Source organism: Balaenoptera acutorostrata, chromosome 11, assembly GCF_949987535.1.
Source record: "Balaenoptera acutorostrata chromosome 11, mBalAcu1.1, whole genome shotgun sequence".
NCBI lineage: Eukaryota > Metazoa > Chordata > Mammalia > Artiodactyla > Balaenopteridae > Balaenoptera > Balaenoptera acutorostrata.
The window spans coordinates 106,693,855-106,712,522 of NC_080074.1; the positions used below are offsets into that span (position 1 = coordinate 106,693,855).

The 18,668-nt window shown below is 42.7% G+C and overlaps 1 protein-coding gene across 2 annotated transcripts in view; it reads left to right on the forward strand.

Annotated features, from left to right (window-relative positions):
- The window catches only part of LOC103015020 (chromatin remodeling regulator CECR2), a 154,824-nt gene that overhangs the window by 117,375 nt on the left and 18,781 nt on the right, over positions 1–18,668 (forward strand). For both annotated transcript variants that reach the window (XM_057557241.1, XM_057557240.1), the window contains exons 8-11: positions 5,181–5,334; positions 17,763–17,892; positions 18,341–18,378; positions 18,465–18,556. In XM_057557241.1, coding sequence (XP_057413224.1) covers positions 5,181–5,334; positions 17,763–17,892; positions 18,341–18,378; positions 18,465–18,556 — 414 coding nt within the window. The remainder of the gene's footprint in view (positions 1–5,180; positions 5,335–17,762; positions 17,893–18,340; positions 18,379–18,464; positions 18,557–18,668) is intronic.

Genomic DNA, 18,668 nt, shown 5'->3' on the forward strand with positions numbered 1-18,668 from the left:
ACCACACCCTTTCCAGCATTTACTGTTTCTAGATTTTTTGATAATGGCCATTCTGACCGGTGTGAGGAGATACCTCATTGTAGTTTTGATCTACATTTCTCTAATAATTAGTGATGTTGTGCATCTTATCATGTGCCTTTTGGCCATCTGTCATCCTTAGAGAAATGTCTATTTAGGTCTTCTGCCTATTTTTTAATTGGATTGTTTGTTTTTTTGATAACAGCTCCATGAGCTGTTTGTACATTGTGGAGATTAATCCTTTGTCAGTTGTTTCATTTGCAAATATTTTCTCCCATTCTGAGGGTTGTCTTTTTGTCTTGTTTGTGGTTTCCTTTGCTGTGCAAAAGCTTTTAAGTTTAATTAAGCCCCATTTGTTTATTTTTGTTTTTATTTCCATTACTCTAGGAGGTGGGTCAAAAAAGATCTTGCTGTGGTTTATGTCAAAGAATGTTTTTCCCATGTTTTCCTCTAAGAGTTTTATAGTGTCTGGTCTTACATTTGGGTCTTTAATCCATTTGGTGTGAGTTCAGTTTTTTTAGATTCCACATACAGGTGAGGTCATACAGTATTTGTCTGTCTCTGACTTATTTCACTTAACATTATGCCCTCAAGTCATCCATGTTGTCACAAATGGCAGCATTTCCTTCTTTTTGTGACTGAGTAATATTCCATCGTATATACACCACCTCTTCTTCATCCATGGACACTTAGGTTGTGTCCCTGTCTTGGCTATTGTGAATAATGCTGCAATGAACAAAGAAGTCCATATACATTTTCAAATTAGTGCTTTTACTTTCTTTGGAAAGATACGCAGGAGTGGAATTACTGGGTCATATGATAATTCCATTTTGTATTTCTTGAGGAACCTCCATACTCTTTTCCATAGTGGCTGCACCAATTTTCCCACCAACTGTGCACAAGGGTTCCCTTTTCTCCACACCCTCACCAACACTTAGCATCTCTTGTCATTTTGATGATGGCCATCAGGCCATTCTACCAGGTGTTGCATTTCTCTGATGATTAATGATGTTGAGCATCTTTTCATGTGTCTGTTGGCCACCTGTATGTCCTCCTTGGAAAAATGTCTGTTCAGATCCTCTGCCCATTTTTTAACAGGATTGTTTGTTTGCTATTGTTATAACAGTTTGCTTTTTTAAGATGCTGTAAATTCAAGTTACTCAATTATTACATCTTATGTGCTTAGTATAAATATTAATGTATTTAAAAAAGAACTAACTAGACAACAAATTGTATGATCCCATTTATGTGAAATGTCCAAAATAAGTAAATCCATAGAAAGAATAGCTTGGTGGTCTCCAGGGCCTGGGGAGTGGGGGATGCACAGTGACTGCTTATTGGGTGCGGAGCTTTCTTTCAGGTGGTGAAATGTTCTGTGACTTAACACAGATGGTGGTCGCACACGTTGTGAATATACTGAATGCCCCTTTAAGGTTATGCACCTTAAAGTTGTTCACTTCCTGTGAATTTCACTTCAGTATCTTTACATGTATTTCTGAATGATGCAGAATCTCTGATTTAGCAGCAGTCCTTGACATTTATAATTTTCTAAGTTTTAAAATTCCTGCTTCAATATATAAAAGTTAACTAATAAGAACCTATTGTATAGCACAGGGAACTCTATTTGGTGCTCTGTAATGATCTATATGGGAATGGAGTCTAGAAGAGAGTAGACGTGTGTATGGCTGATTCACTTTGCTGTACAGTAGAAACTAATACAACATTGTAAACCACCTATACGCCAATAAAAAAATTAATTTAAAAAAATTCCTGCTGCACTGTTATCGAAATATCTTAAGCTGTTTAAAATCAATTTTAATACCTCACCATAAAATCTGTAAGTGGTAGTAACCTTTTGGTACTTTAACCTTTGAATTTTAGACTTTTAATAGGGATCACATGGTAGTGGGGGTAAGAAGTTAATAAAAATTGGGTCGTTTTAGAGCATGTAATACTAGGTGATTTCCCCAGCTTATTTGGGAAGGGGCTGTTCTGTGTCCGAAAGAATTTACACGCTCTTACAGAAAACTCACGTAAAAAGTGCAGGAGACTTGGTAACAGTTTCCCTGCTTACAGTTTCATGTGTTTGCTTCAGGCCCTTTCTCTGTGCGTTTATTACAAACCTGGGAGCACACTGACTGTTGTCTTGTGACCTGTGTTTTTCATTTAACATCATGAGCCTTTTCATGTTTCATTAAATATTCCTCAGAAAAAACAATTTTTAATGATTGCGTAGCGATTATGTAATTTTACCTGTTTTTAAACATTTAAGATATTTACAGTTTTTCACTGTTTTAAATAATGTTGACTTTAACGTACTCAGAAATATTTTGCCTCGCTGTCTCACTTTTAAGATAAAGTCACAGCAGTGCAATTACTCTGTTCAGGGTTCCTGATGCGTGTGTCCATCTTGTCCTCCAGAAGATCTGTGTCCCCAGCTCATTGAGGGCGTCCATGTTACCATGTCTTTGCAGACGTGTCACTTTTTTCATCTTTTACAGTTTTGTAAGTGAAAAGGCTGTTTTGCTTTTCCTTATGATCATGGATGTGTTTTATCTACTTCTGTGAATTTTGTATTCATGTTGCATTTTTTTGGTGGGGGCTACTGTTAACTGCTTTGTAAGACATCTTCCCATATTAAGAATAGTACGTCGTTGTATTTGTTGAAAAAATTGTGTAGGTATTCTTAGAATGTACGTAATTATCTATTTTTCCCTTTTCCCCTCCTTCCGTTGTCTTCACGCGTGCAGTGCCACTCTTGTTTGTTGACCAGGTGACTCTTGGGTGACCAGTCCTTGGACTGCGTGTCCTCAGTCCTCCCTAGGATGCTGATCCTCTCTAGTATGTCTTTGTTCTGGCTGAAGGGAGAGCATTTCTCTTGTCGTCCTTTGTTAGGCAGGGGCAGGACACACACATTGCTGTCATCATTGTGTGCAGTAAATAACTAGTGGTTATTCTGTGTGCTTGTTTTTCTCTGCTTTTTCATTGGGTCTGATGTGTAGAAAGCAGTGCACTTTTCTTTGAATGAAATAATTCGTTTGGCGAGGCTTGTGTTCCTCTATCCCCTGCCTTTCTGCCACCCTATCAGTTGACATCTTAGGGGCGTCTGCTTGGAGTCACTGTATAGCTGAAAAGAGTAAAGGCGCGTTGCTCTGGTTTGCTTTGCTTTGTTAACAGTAGCTCCACTATAACTTCTCAACTAGGTAAAGATGTTGCCCAAAAGTTGGAATAATTAGGGACCCGTGGAGCTGGGGGCAGTGCGAGGGAAGGTGCTTCCCCAGCCTTAGGAGGCTTGTCCGTGTGCCATGCCAGCGGCAGCCAGTGTCACAAAGGACATCTAGCTCGTGTACGCTGCCCACGCTGGTTATAGGAGAAAGATTTTAGGGAACTTTGTTTAATTCTGTTTGGGCGGCTGACTACAGTGTCATGTGTGCAGTAATAATGGTTAACATTTTTTTCATTTTCATCTCTCTTCTCTTACTCAGTTCATATTTTTACCTTGTCAAGTAGCCACCTTTTTTAAAGTCAGGCTCAGAATTTGAACAGTAAAACCTTTGACTTTCAGAAGGTTTACTATCTAGGCAAGACTGCTTTCCTAATTATGAGTCAAATGACAATCGAAACAAGTTTTAGGGACCATAAAAAAAATAGTAGAAAATTTCAACGAGAGTGGTTTCAATGTTTAATTATGACTTTGTATAGATGGCAGTCGGCTGTCATCTTTTTTTGTCCCACACATTAAGACCACTTGTGTAATTTCCACAGAATACAGCTATCTAGCACAGAAGATTCTTATTAGGTCTTCTTCCTACTGAAAAGATCTGTTAAGAAAAAGTCATATTCCTGATTTAGTTTTACCTAACGTGGGTGGGATAATCAGCATTATCTTTTCTGTAAGGGTAACTGGCATTTTCCCTTTGTAGACACCTGATTCATTTTTCTGTGTCTGTGCAACTTACAGGTGTTCTCTGTTGCAGGCAACAATTATTACCTCTTCAATAACAATTTTAAAAAAGAAAAAGTTCTACCTTACACATCAGCACAGAAGTCAAGGGAAGAAATTGAAAATAACGATTTCAGTCCTAGTTTGAGTGTTCTGGACTACAGAATGGCTCAGAACTAGCTATATTGGAAATATCCAGAGTAAAACTTTCAGAAATTATGATGGTAATGGTCCTGTTTTCCTTTTCTTTCCTTAAATTTCTTAGGCAATCGCATTCGCACTAACCACCTGAAATCATTATATATTAATGCTGTTTGGATTGAAAAACAAGGGGAAAGCTCACCAGTCTGAGGGACGCAATGCATTTCTGTGCCGTCACCTTCATCTCTTTTCTGTATCTTAAGGCAAAACGGTGGCCCTTCCCACCGAACCCTCCATTTTATTTACTGTTTGATTAGTAAAGAAAAGTACAGGGCTTCCCTGGTGGCGCAGTGGTTGAGAATCTGCCTGCTAATGCAGGGGACACGGGTTCGAGCCCTGGTCTGGGAAGATCCCACATGCCACGGAGCAGCTGGGCCCGTGAGCCACAACTACTGAGCCTGCGCGTCTGGAGCCTGTGCCCCGCAACGGGAGGGGCCGCGATAGTGAAAGGCCCGCGCACCGCGATGAAGAGTGGCCCCCACTTGCCGCAACTAGAGAAAGCCCTCGCACGAACCGAAGACCCAACACAGCCAAAAATAAATAAATAAATAAATAAAGTAGCTATACAATTAAAAAAAAAAAAAGAAAAAAAAAGTAAAGAAAAGTACAGAAGTGAGGAGTTTCGATGGCGTGCACATTACTGAAATTGTGCTAGCTCATCCTTCTCTTAGTTATTTAGGTGAAGGTGCTTTTTAAGATACCACTTTTATCAAAGATTAAATCTAAGAGTGGTGTCTCCTCTCTGCTCCGGTCTGCTCTCCAGATTATCTCCCAAAGACTACAAATTAGGTCAGTCATCGGGCCCAAGCCTTTACCTGTTCTCATCCCCACTGTGTCTTAGTGTGAGTGTGCGTCTACATCCGTTCATTGATTGCACAGATGAGAAGATGAACTTGTAGTTAGGGTGTAAGTCACCCAGCTGTCTAACACTATGTGTTAAATAGAAAACGTGGAATCTTTACTCAGAGACGTGGTCTTGCTTTATTGTGTGTTGACTGAACTTCTTGGCCCCTCGCAGGAGACCCCTGTGCTCAGCAGGATAGAAAAACAGAAACGCAGGGAGGAGGAGGAGGAGCGCCAGATCCTCCTCGCGGTGCAGAAGAAGGAGCAGGAGCAGCTGCTGAAGGAGGAGAGGAAACGGGAGCTGGAGGAAAGGGTCAAGGCCGTGGAAGGTAGGAGGGGCTCTGCCCGGGGCTCTGGCAGGAGGGCTGTCTGGTGGGGGTGGGGGTGTCCTGGGAGCCCTGCCATCTGGCTGGCTCTGGGCCAGCCCCGCAGTGCCCTCGCCCTTGCCGTTCTGGGGTCCTTCCATCCCTGCCTTCACTCTCGGCTCTGCCACGGTCCCGTGTGGAATGGAAAAAAGGTGACTCTCACAGAAATAATCTTACACACAGAGGAGATGTACTTAAGAAAAGCCTCGGTCTGCCCCGGCGTGCGCAGGCGTTTTGGGTTTCTAACCTTTGTACTTAAAGCAGATATGTTAGATGCAGTGGTGTTTATAAGCTGAACTTGATAAATCACCGGATAGCAGAGCATTTTGGCTTTGTTAAATACAGACCAGTATTTTAAGTAAATGTATTGAACTTTTTATTTTTTATTTATTTTTAAAATTTATTTATTTATTTATTTATTTATTTATTTATGGCTACGTTGGGTCTTCGTTGCTGCGCGCGGGCTTTCTCTAGTTGTGGCGAGCAGGGGCTACTCTTCGTTGCGGTGTGCGGGCTTCTCATTGCGGTGGCTTCTCTTGTTGCGGAGCACGGGCTCTGGGTGCGTGGGCTTCAGTAGTTGTGGCACGTGGGCTCAGAAGTTGGGGCGCACGGGCTTAGTTGCTCCAAGGCATGTGGGATCTTCCTGGACCAGGGCTCGAACCCGTGTCCCCTGCATTAGCAGGAGGATTCTTAACCACTGCACCACCAGGGAAGTCCTGCCTTCTGATTCTTAATAGGCTAACCCTATTCTGACCTTGATCGTTTCTTCATTCTACAACGCTTAGTGCATTTAATCTACTAATGTAGCCTGTGCCACATTTGGTGGTATATCATACGTTGAGATTTTGCATAATTTATATCCAGTGCTACATTTAAATTCCTCAAAATAGTAACTATGCTTTTATTTCTTTATATTTTTCAATAGAGTTCTGTAATTTTCAATGGAGTTCTTATTAGGTACCATTGTCATTTGACTGTTTTCTAAGTTGAAGTATGATTGGCATACACCATTCCCTTATTTTCAGGAGTAAACAATTCGACGTTTATGTACGTTGCAAAATGATCACCACAGTAAGTTAAGAATTTGATTTCTTGTAATGAGAGTAGCTTTCACATACACAGTACAGTATTATGGCCTGTGGTCACCACAGTGTACATCACATCCCCGGGACTGACTTGTTTTGTCACTGGTAGTTTGCACCTCTTGACACCATCACCCATTTCGCCCACCCCGGCCCCCCTTCTTTGTGTTCTCTATATCTGCGAGTTTGGTTTCGTTTTGTTTTGTTTTGGAGGTAGATGACGGTAATGGTTGTACAACACTGTGAATGTACCTAATGCTACTGAATCACACTTAAAATGGTTTAAAAGGTACATTTTTATATTTCTCACTAAAATTTTTAAAAAGCAAAAAGAAAAGGAAAAGGCCAAATAAATATACTGCTATTTATTAGGATTGTCTTTGTATAAAAAGGATGTTTCAAGACTGGATTCTGACAAATACTCATGCTAAGTGAAACGAGCCCATGTGGAAGTGGACATTGAGACTTCCTTGTTCTCAGTGCGGTTGATGCAAAACCTAAAAATTCTTCTCGCCTCAATTACGTGGAGATTCTATTTGTTATTCGATATAATACTTTGTTTGATATTGTGTAAATACCCTTTTTAAGAACATTTAAGAAAGAAAATTTAAGAACATTTAAGAAAGAAAACATTTAATAAGAAAATTATCAGAAGCTGCTTTTAGGGGGATTAAAAACAGCAGTAAGTTGGTGAAACAGACTTGTCAGATCGAATTGTGGGTGTGGAGTGGTCCGTCTAGGGAATCTCTGCCCCGGGAAGGATGAGCATGGGTAAACCCATGCTGAAGAGGAACAGACATGAGGAAGCACCACTGTGAGCAGTGGTTGGTAGGTGCAGCAGACAAAATAGAAACATATTTAGCATTACCAGGTATAAAAAAGAGGAAATTGGAAACATCAGGAAGAAATAACCTTGAGGAAAGTACAGGCAGATTCAAAGCAAACAAATATTGAAAGAACTTCTAGAAATGTAAATATGGTAATGGGAATAATAACTGGATAACTGGGCTCTAAAGCTTAGTTAGACCTGAGGAGAGACTCACACTGGAAGAGCTGCATGGGGCTTGTGCAGAACGCATCATGGAGATAAAGAGGATGGACGTGGTGGGAGAAGTCGCCTCTGGTCCATCGTTCAGTGTGCGGTCACAGAGATGCTTCAGTGGAGAATTTCACGTGGGTCTTTGTTTTAATGCAAGTTAGAGAAATACAAAAGCTGAAAGGGTCTGAGGCAGGGGAATAAAGAGAAGGGTTGGGGTCATCAGACCCGCAGGTGAGGAGGGGCTCACAAGCTGGAACTTAGTCTCAGGGCAGGCGCCAGCCCGGTTCTGGGACAGCCAGCTGTGCCTTCCCAGTGATGGACGTCTTCCCAAGGAGGGACAAGCTGGCGGGCTGTTGAAGAGCGCCCAGGGGGGAAGAAATCCATCCCCCCCACTCCCCACCGTCTCCTGTCTCCTCTAGTGCTCCCTGTGGCGGAATATAAAGCCGGCAGAGAGTGGGGAAACTGCTTGATAATTGACTCACGGGTCACAGTCTGGAGCTCCAGGGTGTGTCTGTTCACTGTTGAAAATGGAAGGATCAAGTGATGGGGCAGAGGAAATATTAGATATGAATGGTTGAGAGATGAGATATAAACTGGATAGAATACAGACCCAAGGGACCGAATCATGGAACACATGGCTCATTTCCAGTTGGGAAAAGAGGGTGTTCTGTAACAGAGATAGCAGACTTCTCAGGAGCAGCAGTAGGGTTCAGGGGGAAATGGGATTGGATTTTGTGTTAGTTTCCTAGGGCTTCCATAACAAGTTACCACAACTAGGTGATTTAAAACAGCAGAAAGTAAGTGTCTCACAGCTCTAGAGGCTGGAAGTCTGAAATCTGGGTGTTGGTGAGGCTCTGGGGTCATACCCTCCTGTGCCTCTTCCAGCTTCTGGTGGTTCCTGTGTTCCTTCTTTTCTGGTTTCCTCTGAGAAATTAGAAGGGAACTTCCTTAACCAATATCTATTTTCTTAAATGTAAGCAAACATTCTACTTAATAGGGAAACATCAGAAGAATTCCCTTTTTTTTTTTGAATTTTATTTATTTTATACAGCAGGTTCTTATTAGTTATCTATTTTATACATATTAGTGTATATATGTCAATCCCAATCTCCCAATTCATCCCACCCCCACCCCGCTCCGCTTTCCCCGCTTGGTGTCCATATGTTTGTTCTCTACATCTGTGTCTCTATTTCTGCCCTGCAAACCGGTTCATCTGTACCATTTTTCTAGGTTCCACATATAATACGTTAATATATGATATTTTTCTCTTTCTGACTTATTTCACTCTGTATGACAGTCTCTGGGTCCATCCACATCTCTACAAATAACCCAATTTCATTTTTTATGGGAATTCCCTTTTTAAAATAAATTTATTTATTAATTTATTTTGGTTGCATTGGGTCTTCGTTGCTGCACACGGGCTTTCTTTAGTTGCATTGAGTGGGGGGCTATTCTTCGTTGGGTGCGCGGGCTTCTCATTGCAGTGGGTTCTCTTGTTGCGGAGCACGGGCTCTAGGCGCGCTGGCTTCAGTAGTTGTGGCATGCGGGCCCAGTAGTTGTGGCTCACGGGCTCTAGAGCGCAGGCTCAGTAGTTGTGGCGCGCGGGCTCTAGAACGCAGGCTCAGTAGTTGTGTCGCATGGGCTTAGTTGCTCCGCGGCATGTGGGATCTTCCCGGACCAGGGCTCGAACCCGTGTCCCCTGCATTGGCAGGCGGATTCTTAACCACTACGCCACCAGGGAAGCCCGGGATTCCCTTTTAAAGTCAGGAAGAAAACAAAGATTCCCTCTATATTGCTTCTGCTGTACTGTACTGTTTTATGGGGGTTTCTTCTCTACAGTGGACCATAATGTACACACACACACACACACACACACACACACACACAATTTAGGGGATGTATTTGAAACTCCAAGAAAATATCCAGGAAATTATTGTAACTAATACTAATTAAGCCAGGGAGCTGGATTTGTTGTCATTACAAATATCAATATGAGTAATCTTTAAAAAGAGAGCATGTCCCAAGAGCAGTGAGAATCCCTGACGCTCAGAAGGAGCCCAGACTGACTCCAGTCCTGGGGCAGTAAAAACCAGGGGAGGAGCAGAGTGTCTGGTGCGCCGAGTTTTGCGACTGCTGCCAGGGGGCGCCTCTGGGTCGCCTAGCTCTGGTGCCCAGTGGGGCTCCTGCTCGTGGGTCTCCCAGGACTGGAACCAGCAGAGAAAGAGTTCTTAGCCAGCTCCCCCCCAGGGCACAGCAAAAGACTATAGACCAGAAGCTCGGTCTTTCTGGTGGAGAATTATTAGCTGACCGCCATGGCTGCGGCCTGAGGGGTAGGTTTGTAATTAAGCCTGCATCTAGGGGCCCCCGAATCCTTTCCAGAGATGTCAGAGGGCGGACCCTCCAGAGCCGAAGTTTCTTGGAGGGAGGCTTTACATGCATCTGACACCCATGGTTCACCCCTTGAACGCCTGGCTCTGGTGGCCAGAGGGGCTTGTATTCCTGGGTCCCACGGGACTGTGGCAAGCGGAGGGCCGGTTTGGGACAGGCTGGCACACTCCATGCTGTCATGTGATGGAGGCCACCCTGCTTGTCCTGGAGCTTCAGCCTGAGGGGCAGGCTTAAGTTGGGTGTGCAGAGCTGCTCTCATAGGTTGGAGGCTGTGGGTGCCTGCTGTCTCCCACTTTCCCCGAGTTGGGCCCCCAGAAGAGAGTTTATACACTTGTCTGTGACTGCCACTCAGGGGTCACTGCAGGTCCCTGACTCTGGTGGCCAGTGGGACTCAGGCTTGCAGTTGCTCACAGCCCTGTATGTTTGTGAACTTTAGAGGAAAATGTCCAGTCAGTCTGAATCTGGGTGCTGAGACCCTCGCCTTTGGGACACTGACAGGTCTTGGCACACCCTCAACTACTGGGAGCCACTAAAATACATCAGGCTGCCTGGACAAGCACAGGGGTTTGAGAGACGACCAAGAGCTGGGAAGAGCTGAACAAAAAGGCTCATCTCCTACATGAGGCCCCACCTTCAAGACTGGGAGAGGCAGTTGTTTCCTTTTCTGCACAGAAATTAACACAGAGTCCAGCAAAATGAAGAAACAGAGGAATATGTTCCAAATGAAAGAACAGATGAAAACCTCAGAAAAAAGCCTTAATGAGACAGAAGTAATTTACTTGATAAAGAGTTAAAGTAATGGTCATAAAGATGCTTACCGAACTGGGGAAAAGAATGCATGAACACAGTGAGAACTTCAACAGAGAAGGAAAATATTTAAAAGTGCCAAAGAGAAGTCTCAGAGCTGAAGAATACAATAACCAAAATGAGGGGTTCAGGCGGAGACTCAATGGTTGAAAACCCACACCAAGGCACATTATATAGCTCAGTTGTCCAAAGTTAAAGACAAGGAGAGAAAAACAACTTGTCACACACAAAGGAAACCTCACCCTCTCCCCATAAGAACATGAGCAGATTTTTCAGCAAAACTTTGCAGGCATGATATAGTCAAAGTGCTGAAGGAAAAACTTATAGCCAAGAATTCTCTCCCTGGTAAAGACATCGTTCAGATTAGAGACATTAAGAGCTTTGCATTTAAGCAAAAGTGTAGGAGTTCATCACCACTTGTAAGAAATGTTGAAGGAACTTCGTTAAATTAAAAAGAAAGGGCACTTATTAGTAAAAGGGACACATATGAAAGGATAAATCTCACTGGAAAAGTAAATACATACTAAAGGTGGTGGATTAATTGCCTATAAAGCTAGTAATGAAGGTTAAAAGACAAAAGTAGTAACAGTAACTATGATTATAATAATTAAAGGATAAACAAGATAAAAAGATGTGAAACATGACATCAAAAGTATAAAACATGGGAGTGGGGAGTAAAAATGATGAGCTTAGAATGGGGTTGAATTTAAATTGTTACAACTTAAAGTAGACTCTTGTAGATGTAAGTTATTATATGTAAGCCTCATGGTAACCACAACGCAAAAACCTACAGTAAATACACGATAAAGAGAGATGAGGGGCTTCCCTGGTGGCGCAGTGGTTGAGAATCTGCCTGCTAATGCAGGGGACATGGGTTTGAGCTCTGGTCTGGGAGGATCCCACATGCCGCGGAGCAACTAGGCCCGCGAGCCACAACTACGGAGCCTGCGCGTCTGGAGCCTGTGCTTGGCAACAAGAGAGGCCACGATAGTGAGAGGCCCGCGCACCGCGATGAAGAGTGACCCCTGCTTGCCACAACTAGAGAAAGCCCTCGCACAGAAACGAAGACCCAACATAGCCAAAAATAAATAAAGATACCTCTCCATTTATTAAAAAAAAAAAAAAAAAGAGAAATGAATATAAGCATATCACTAAAAAAGTTATCAAACCACAAAGGAAGGGAGCAAGAGAAGAAAGAAACAAACTACAAAAGCAGCCAGAAAGCAGTTAGCAGAATGGCAATAAGTACATACCTACCGATAGTTACTTTAAATGTAAATGGACTAAATTCTCCTATCAAAAGACACAGAGTGGCTGAATGGATAAAGCAAAAACAAGACCCATCTATATGCTGCCTACAAGAAACTCACTTTAGATGTAAGGACACACACAGACTAAAGTGAAGGGATGGAAAAAGATACCCATGCAAATGGAAACCACAAGAAAATCTGGAGTAGCTGTCCATATATAAGACAGAATAAACTTCAAAATGAAGACTGTAGTAAGAGATAGAGGGGCTTTACATAATGAAAAAGGGGTCAGTCTACAAGAAAATATAACATTTGTCAATATTTATACACCCAACAGAGGAGTATGTAAATACATAAAGCAAATATTAACAGACTTGTAGGGAGAGATAGACAGCAAAACAGTAATAGTGGGGGACTTTAATACCCCACTGACATCAATGGACAGATTATCTAGACAGAAAATCAATAAGGAAACACAAACCTTAAATTATATGTTAGACCAGATAGACATGGACTTAACAGATATTTGCAGAACATTCCATCTCGAAGCAACAGAATACACATTCTTTTCAAGTGCACATGGAACATTTTCCAAGATAGATGAAACGTTAGGCCACCAAAAAATCTTAATACATTTAATAGGATCGAAATAATATTTTCCATTCACACTGGTATGAAACTAGAAATTAATAACACGAAGAAAACTGGAAAATTCACGAACATGGGAAGATTAAACAATGTGCTCCTGAACAACCAATGGGTAAAAGAATATCCAAAAAAGAATCAAAATACCTTGAGACAAAAATGAAAATGTAAGATACCAAAAATTATGGGATGTAGCAAAAGCAGTTCTAAGAAGAAAGTTTTGATAAATGCCTACCTCAAGAAAAAAGTAAAGTCTCAAATACACAAACCAACTTTACACCTCAAGGAACCAGTTAAAGAAGAACATAAAATGCCCACAGTTAGAAGGAAGGAAATAAAGATCATAGCAAAAATAAATGAAACGGAAACTAAAAAGAATTAGAAAAGATCAATGAAACCAACAGGTGATTCTTTGAAAAGATGAACAAAACTGACAGACCTTTAGCTAGACTCACAAGAAAAAAGAGGACTCCAATAAATAAAATCAGAAGTGAACACTAGATACTACAACTGGTGCCAGAGAGATACGAAGGATCATAAGAGACTACTGAGAACAGTTAACATGCCGACAAACGGGGCAACCTAGAAGAAATGGATAAACTCCTCGAAACTTACAACTTACCAGGGCTGAATCATGATGAAATAGAAAACCCTAACAGATGAATTACTAGTAAGGAGATTGCATTAGTCATCAAGAAAACCTTCCCACAAACAAAAGTCTAGGACCAGTCCAGGAATATACAATGCAGAAATGACAGTCTCTTCAATAAATGGTTTTGGAAAAACTGGACCACTGGGGCTTCCCTGGTGGTGCAGTGGTTAAGAATCTGCCTTCCAACACAGGGAACACAGGCTCAATCCCTGGTCAGGGAACTCAAGATCCAACATGCATGCTGCAACTAAGAGTTCATATGCCACAACTGAGGAGCCCACTGGCTGCAACTAAGACCTGGTACAACCAAAAAAAAAATAAAAAACTGGACCACTGCTTCACCCCATACACAAAAATTAACTCAAAATGACATACAGACTTGAATGTAACACCTGAAACCATAAAACTCCTGGAAGAAAACATAGGCAGTAAGCTCCTTGACATATGTCTTGGTGATGGTTTTTTGGATCTTACTACAAAGGCAAAAGCCACAAAAGCAGAAATAAACAAGTGGGCCTACAGCGAATGAAATAACTTCTGCACAGCAAAGGAAACCATACACAAAATAAAAAGACAACCTACTGAATGAGGGAAGATATTTGCAAATCATATACCTAATAAAGTCTTAATACCCAAAACAGGTAAAGAAGTTATACGAGTCAATAGCAAAAAACCCCCAAAAAACCAAAAAAAAAAAAAAAAAACCCACCAAACCCCAAACAATCTGATTAAAAAATGGAGGACCTTGGGACTTCCCTTGTGGCACAGTGGTTACGAATCCACCTGCCAATGCAGGGGACACGAGTTTGATCCCTGGTCCGGGAAAATCCCACATGCCGCGGAGCAAGTAAGCCCGTGCGCCACAACTATTGAGCCTATGCTCTAGAGCCCACGAGCCACAACTACTGAAGCCCATGTGCCTAGAGCCCGTGCTCTGCAACAAGAGAAACCATGGCAATGAGAAGCCCGTGCACCACAACGAAGAGTAGCCCCTGCTCACTGCAACTAGAGAAAGCCCGTGTGCAGCAATGAAGACCCAACACAGCCAATAAATAAACCAACAAATTTATTTTTTAAAAAAAGGAGGACCCGAATAGGCATTTTTCCCAAGAAGACATAGAAAAGATGCTCAATGTCAAATCAAAACCACAATGAGATACCACATCATACCTGTCAGAATGGCTAATATCAAAAAGACAAGAGATAACCAGTGTTGGTGAGGATGTGGATTAGAGCAAAACCTCGTGCACTGTTGGTGGGAATGTAAGTTGGTGCAGCCACTATGGAGATTTCTCAAAAAAAGAAAAATAGAACTACCATATGATCCAGGAATTCCATTTCTGGGTATTTATCTGAAGAAAACAAAAACTAATTATAATAAAAGATACATGTACACCCATGTTCATAGCAAGATGTATAATAGTCAAGATACGGAAGCCACCTAAGTGCCCATCACTAGACGGATAAAGAAGAGTTGGTGCACACACAATGGAGTAATGTTTAGCCATTAAAAAAAAAGCATGAAATCCTGCCATCTGCCACAACATGAGTGGGCCTAGAGGGCATTATGCTAAGTGAAATAAGTCAGAGAAAGACAAGCACAGTATGAGCCCTTTTATATGTGGAATCTCTAAAGAAAAAAGCTCATTAGATAGAACAGATTGTTGGTCACAGGAGGCAGAGTGTTGGTGGGGAAGTGAGAGAACTTGCTTATGTTGGTCTGTCTGTTTAGTTTAAATGAATGGAATAAAAGTTTTAAACAGTAACTGGTAAAAATCGAAGGATGAAGCATTTTGTTTCCTCTTTATGTTTTATTTTGAATATGAAAATAATTGATGAGAAAAGAAGAATTCGGTCAATAAATGTAGCAGAAATACTAGAATTAGAGTAACAAGTAGTGAAACAGTGCATCTAGACAAAGCTTTCCTCAACCAAGCTTCCAGGAGACTGCTGAGTCCTAATGCCCTGCAGTAAGGGTCAGCTAACTCTCTGTAAAGGGCCCTGGAGGCCATGCAGGGCTGTGTTTCCATAAAACTGTGTGTGTGTGTGTGTGTGTGTGTGTGTGTGTGTGTGTGTTGTGTGTGTGTTTAACAAAAGTAGTTTGCTATCTGCCCTACGTGATGTAGTTTTTGCTCGGCCCTAAAGCATCCAATTACATGTGTTGAATTAACTTCTGTCTCGTGTATATTTACACGTAGTACTAGGTATATACCTTGGAATTATTGAGAAAACAATCACACAAATAATTTTCTCTACAGTTTACTTCTATCTTGGAACTGTGTTTGATCTTTAGGTATAGGAACTTTATAATGGAAGGATCAGGTAAACACTAATGGAATTTAACACCACAGAAGAAAAGGTAACCATATATTGTGTCTGCTGAGGTGATGAAAAAGGAAGTACAAGCATCACCTATGTAATAACATTGCCAAGAAACACACCCGTTTGTCTGGTCAAAGGCCCTCAATAGAACTACCACAGGGCACATTAACACTGTGATGAGAATGCCACTTGCTAAATCCGGAACGTGGGAAATTCTGCCAAGACAAAATGACCCAATTTCTCCACCAGATGAATTGGAGAGGACACTGTCACACATTCCACTAAATTTAAGAGACATACCAACCAAATGCACTGCCTGGACCTTTTTGGATTTGATTTGAACAAACCAACTTAAAATTACTGAACAAGTGGGTAAGTTTGACCTTGACTGAGTATTTGATGTTAAATATTAAATAAATCATTTTATGTTCCTGAAATTCGTACAGAAGAGCAGAGGGCCAAGTATAGCCAAGATAATTTTAAAAAAACGATATGTTCGGGACACTCATTCTACCAGATAACAGAATAAAAGCTGCCGTTAATGTGGGAGAGTGTTACTGGCGTGGAGGTGGGTGGTGAGACCTGGCAGTGAACAGCCAGGAACAGACCTGGTTCCTCACGAGGCGCTGCCGGCACCATTGCCGCCTGATGGACTAAAGGCCAAAAGCTTTTTGAAGAAAACATAGGTGAGGGTCTTTAAGATGCTGGGACAGAAAGAATTTAAGTAACAAAAGCACAAACTACAAGGGAAGGAGATAGATATATTTGATGACATTAATTGTTTAAAATTTACAAATGACTAAAGCACCTTAAACAAAGTGAAAAGACAAATCAGGTATGGAAGAAGATAGTTTTAACAAAGACTTCTTATCCACATTATTTAAAAGCACTTCTCCAAATCATTTAGTCATCCAACAACCCACAGGGAAAAAAAGGCAAAGTATATAAGCAGGGTATTCACAGAAGAGGATAATAAACATGAAAATACGTTGTGTCATTCCAATCAGGAAAAGGCAAACAGAAACATCAGAATGCCACGTCATATGTATCAGGTTAGAAAAAATGCTAAAACTTTACCCCTCGATGTGAGAGTGAGGTAGCTCGCATCACTTGTGAAGGAGTAGCTGTGAGCCTTTAAAGGCTCCACAGTGCGCCCGGCAGGTTCCTGCTGCCGTGGACTCTGGAGGGCTCACCCGTGCTCGGGAAGGCGCCTCTCTCGAAAGGGTGGTTCTTACGATGCAAAGAATCAGAGTCCTAATGTTAAAGTTTGATAGTTTGGTATGTGGATATTTGTTAATTTAGTTATACTTTTCTTTAAGCTTGAAATCATTCTCTTTGTTAAAAAACAATTTTGAAAGTCGTTTATAGCAAAGTGCCTCTGATTAATTAAAGCAGATACAGATTCTTTACACTTAAAAGTTTATTTATAAATGAGCACGAAGTAGGAACAGAGGGAGCTTGGTGGGCACACGCTGTCTGCAGGTTTAGGGCTGTGTCGTGCTCCCACCGGGCACCTTCCCGGGCCTCTCTCTCCGTCGTTGGGCCTTGCCTTCTGATGGTGTTCTGCATTCCTTGCCTCTCTTCCGCCCTGCTGGCACGGGGGCCGGGCAGGCCAGCAGTGCAGTGTCAAGTATGTTTCTTGTGGCCGCAGCTGGGAGCCAGAAAACGCCCTCCCTCTTCCAGCTCCTGGCCCGTCCAGCTGGCTTCTTCCCTCGCTCGCAAGAGACCTCCTCCTGCACTGGCGAGGGTGCGCCAGCTGCCATGGGTGGGGTGGCCACAGAGCAAGGACAGCTGGTGCAAGAGCTGCGATGGGCTTGTACCGTCCTGGGTGTGTTTGGATTGAGGTCTGTCCTAAAAAGGGGATGTTGTCTTCTTGCGGGAAAGTTAGGAAGGGCTTCGGGTTGTCAGAGAGGGTGATCTTCAATCAGTGCTCTACTTTTCCCTGTCCCTGTAACTCTGCTTTCCGTCTCTCTTGCTCTTCCCCATCCCCATCCAGGGCCCGCCTTCCTCCCTCACCCCACAACCTGAACTTGGTAGGACTAAGAGGAAATGGGTCCATAAAGCATTGCATCTCTAGCACCATCTGAATTAGCAAAGAGAGGACTCAGAGGGAGCAGAAGTCACGTTTGGTGATCTGCTTCCCTCTCTCAGAACAGACGGCTGCCCCTGCGGAGCCCCTGACGCACCTGTGCTTTGTGTTCGTGCAGATCGCGCCAAGAGGAGGAAGCTCAGGGAAGAGAGGGCCTGGCTGCTGGCTCAGGGGAAGGCCCTCCCGCCCGAGCTGTCCCGCTTGGACCCTCACTCCCCGCCTCGGGAAGAGAAGAGGACGAGAGACCCGTGAGTGTTGAGTGGCCCCAAGCCTGCCTCGTCGTGTCCTTAGAACAGCCCTCTGTGGTGGGTCGTGGCCAGTGCTCGTGAGCTCCTTCCGCTGCTGTCTGACTTGTTGGGTTATTATTCTTTAGATCACAGAAGTACTTAACTAGAGTAGAGTAAAACCTGGGAAAGAGTGTGCTATTAAATCACGAACATTACAGAATCATAAATGAGTTCCAACCATCATTTTGTAGATGAAAAAGATGATAGTCCTCTTTGGCTAAAGTATGCTGACCCTCATCCTCATCGTATTTTCTGGAGCATTCTCAGTGTTACAGACTTACCTTAACAAAGATTTATTGGGACTATTCCAAATCTGGGTGCAAGTGAGCTGTGTGTCAGGTTGGGTCAAGAGCACTGAGGAGAGAAGGTGGTCTCAGTTACTGTTAATTTCTTATTTTCTGATTTACAGCTTTGAGCTGGATGATGATTTCACTGCCATGTACAAAGGTCAGTTCCCACGCTCAGCTCCCGCGTTCTGGTTAAGCGTGTTCCCACGTCGGTGTGTTAACCCAGCTCTCCTCTTTGGCCCTCAGTTCTGGACGTGGTGAAGGCTCACAAGGATTCCTGGCCCTTTTTGGAACCAGTGGATGAATCGTATGCCCCTAACTATTACCAGATTATTAAGGTAGAGGTGGCCTTGTCAGCTGTACGCGACTGTGGTGTGTGCATCTTTAGTGATCTGTGTTGTTGTGTGTAAGTTCATCTGCTACCCCTCAAGGGTCAGGGTTGCTGGGTAC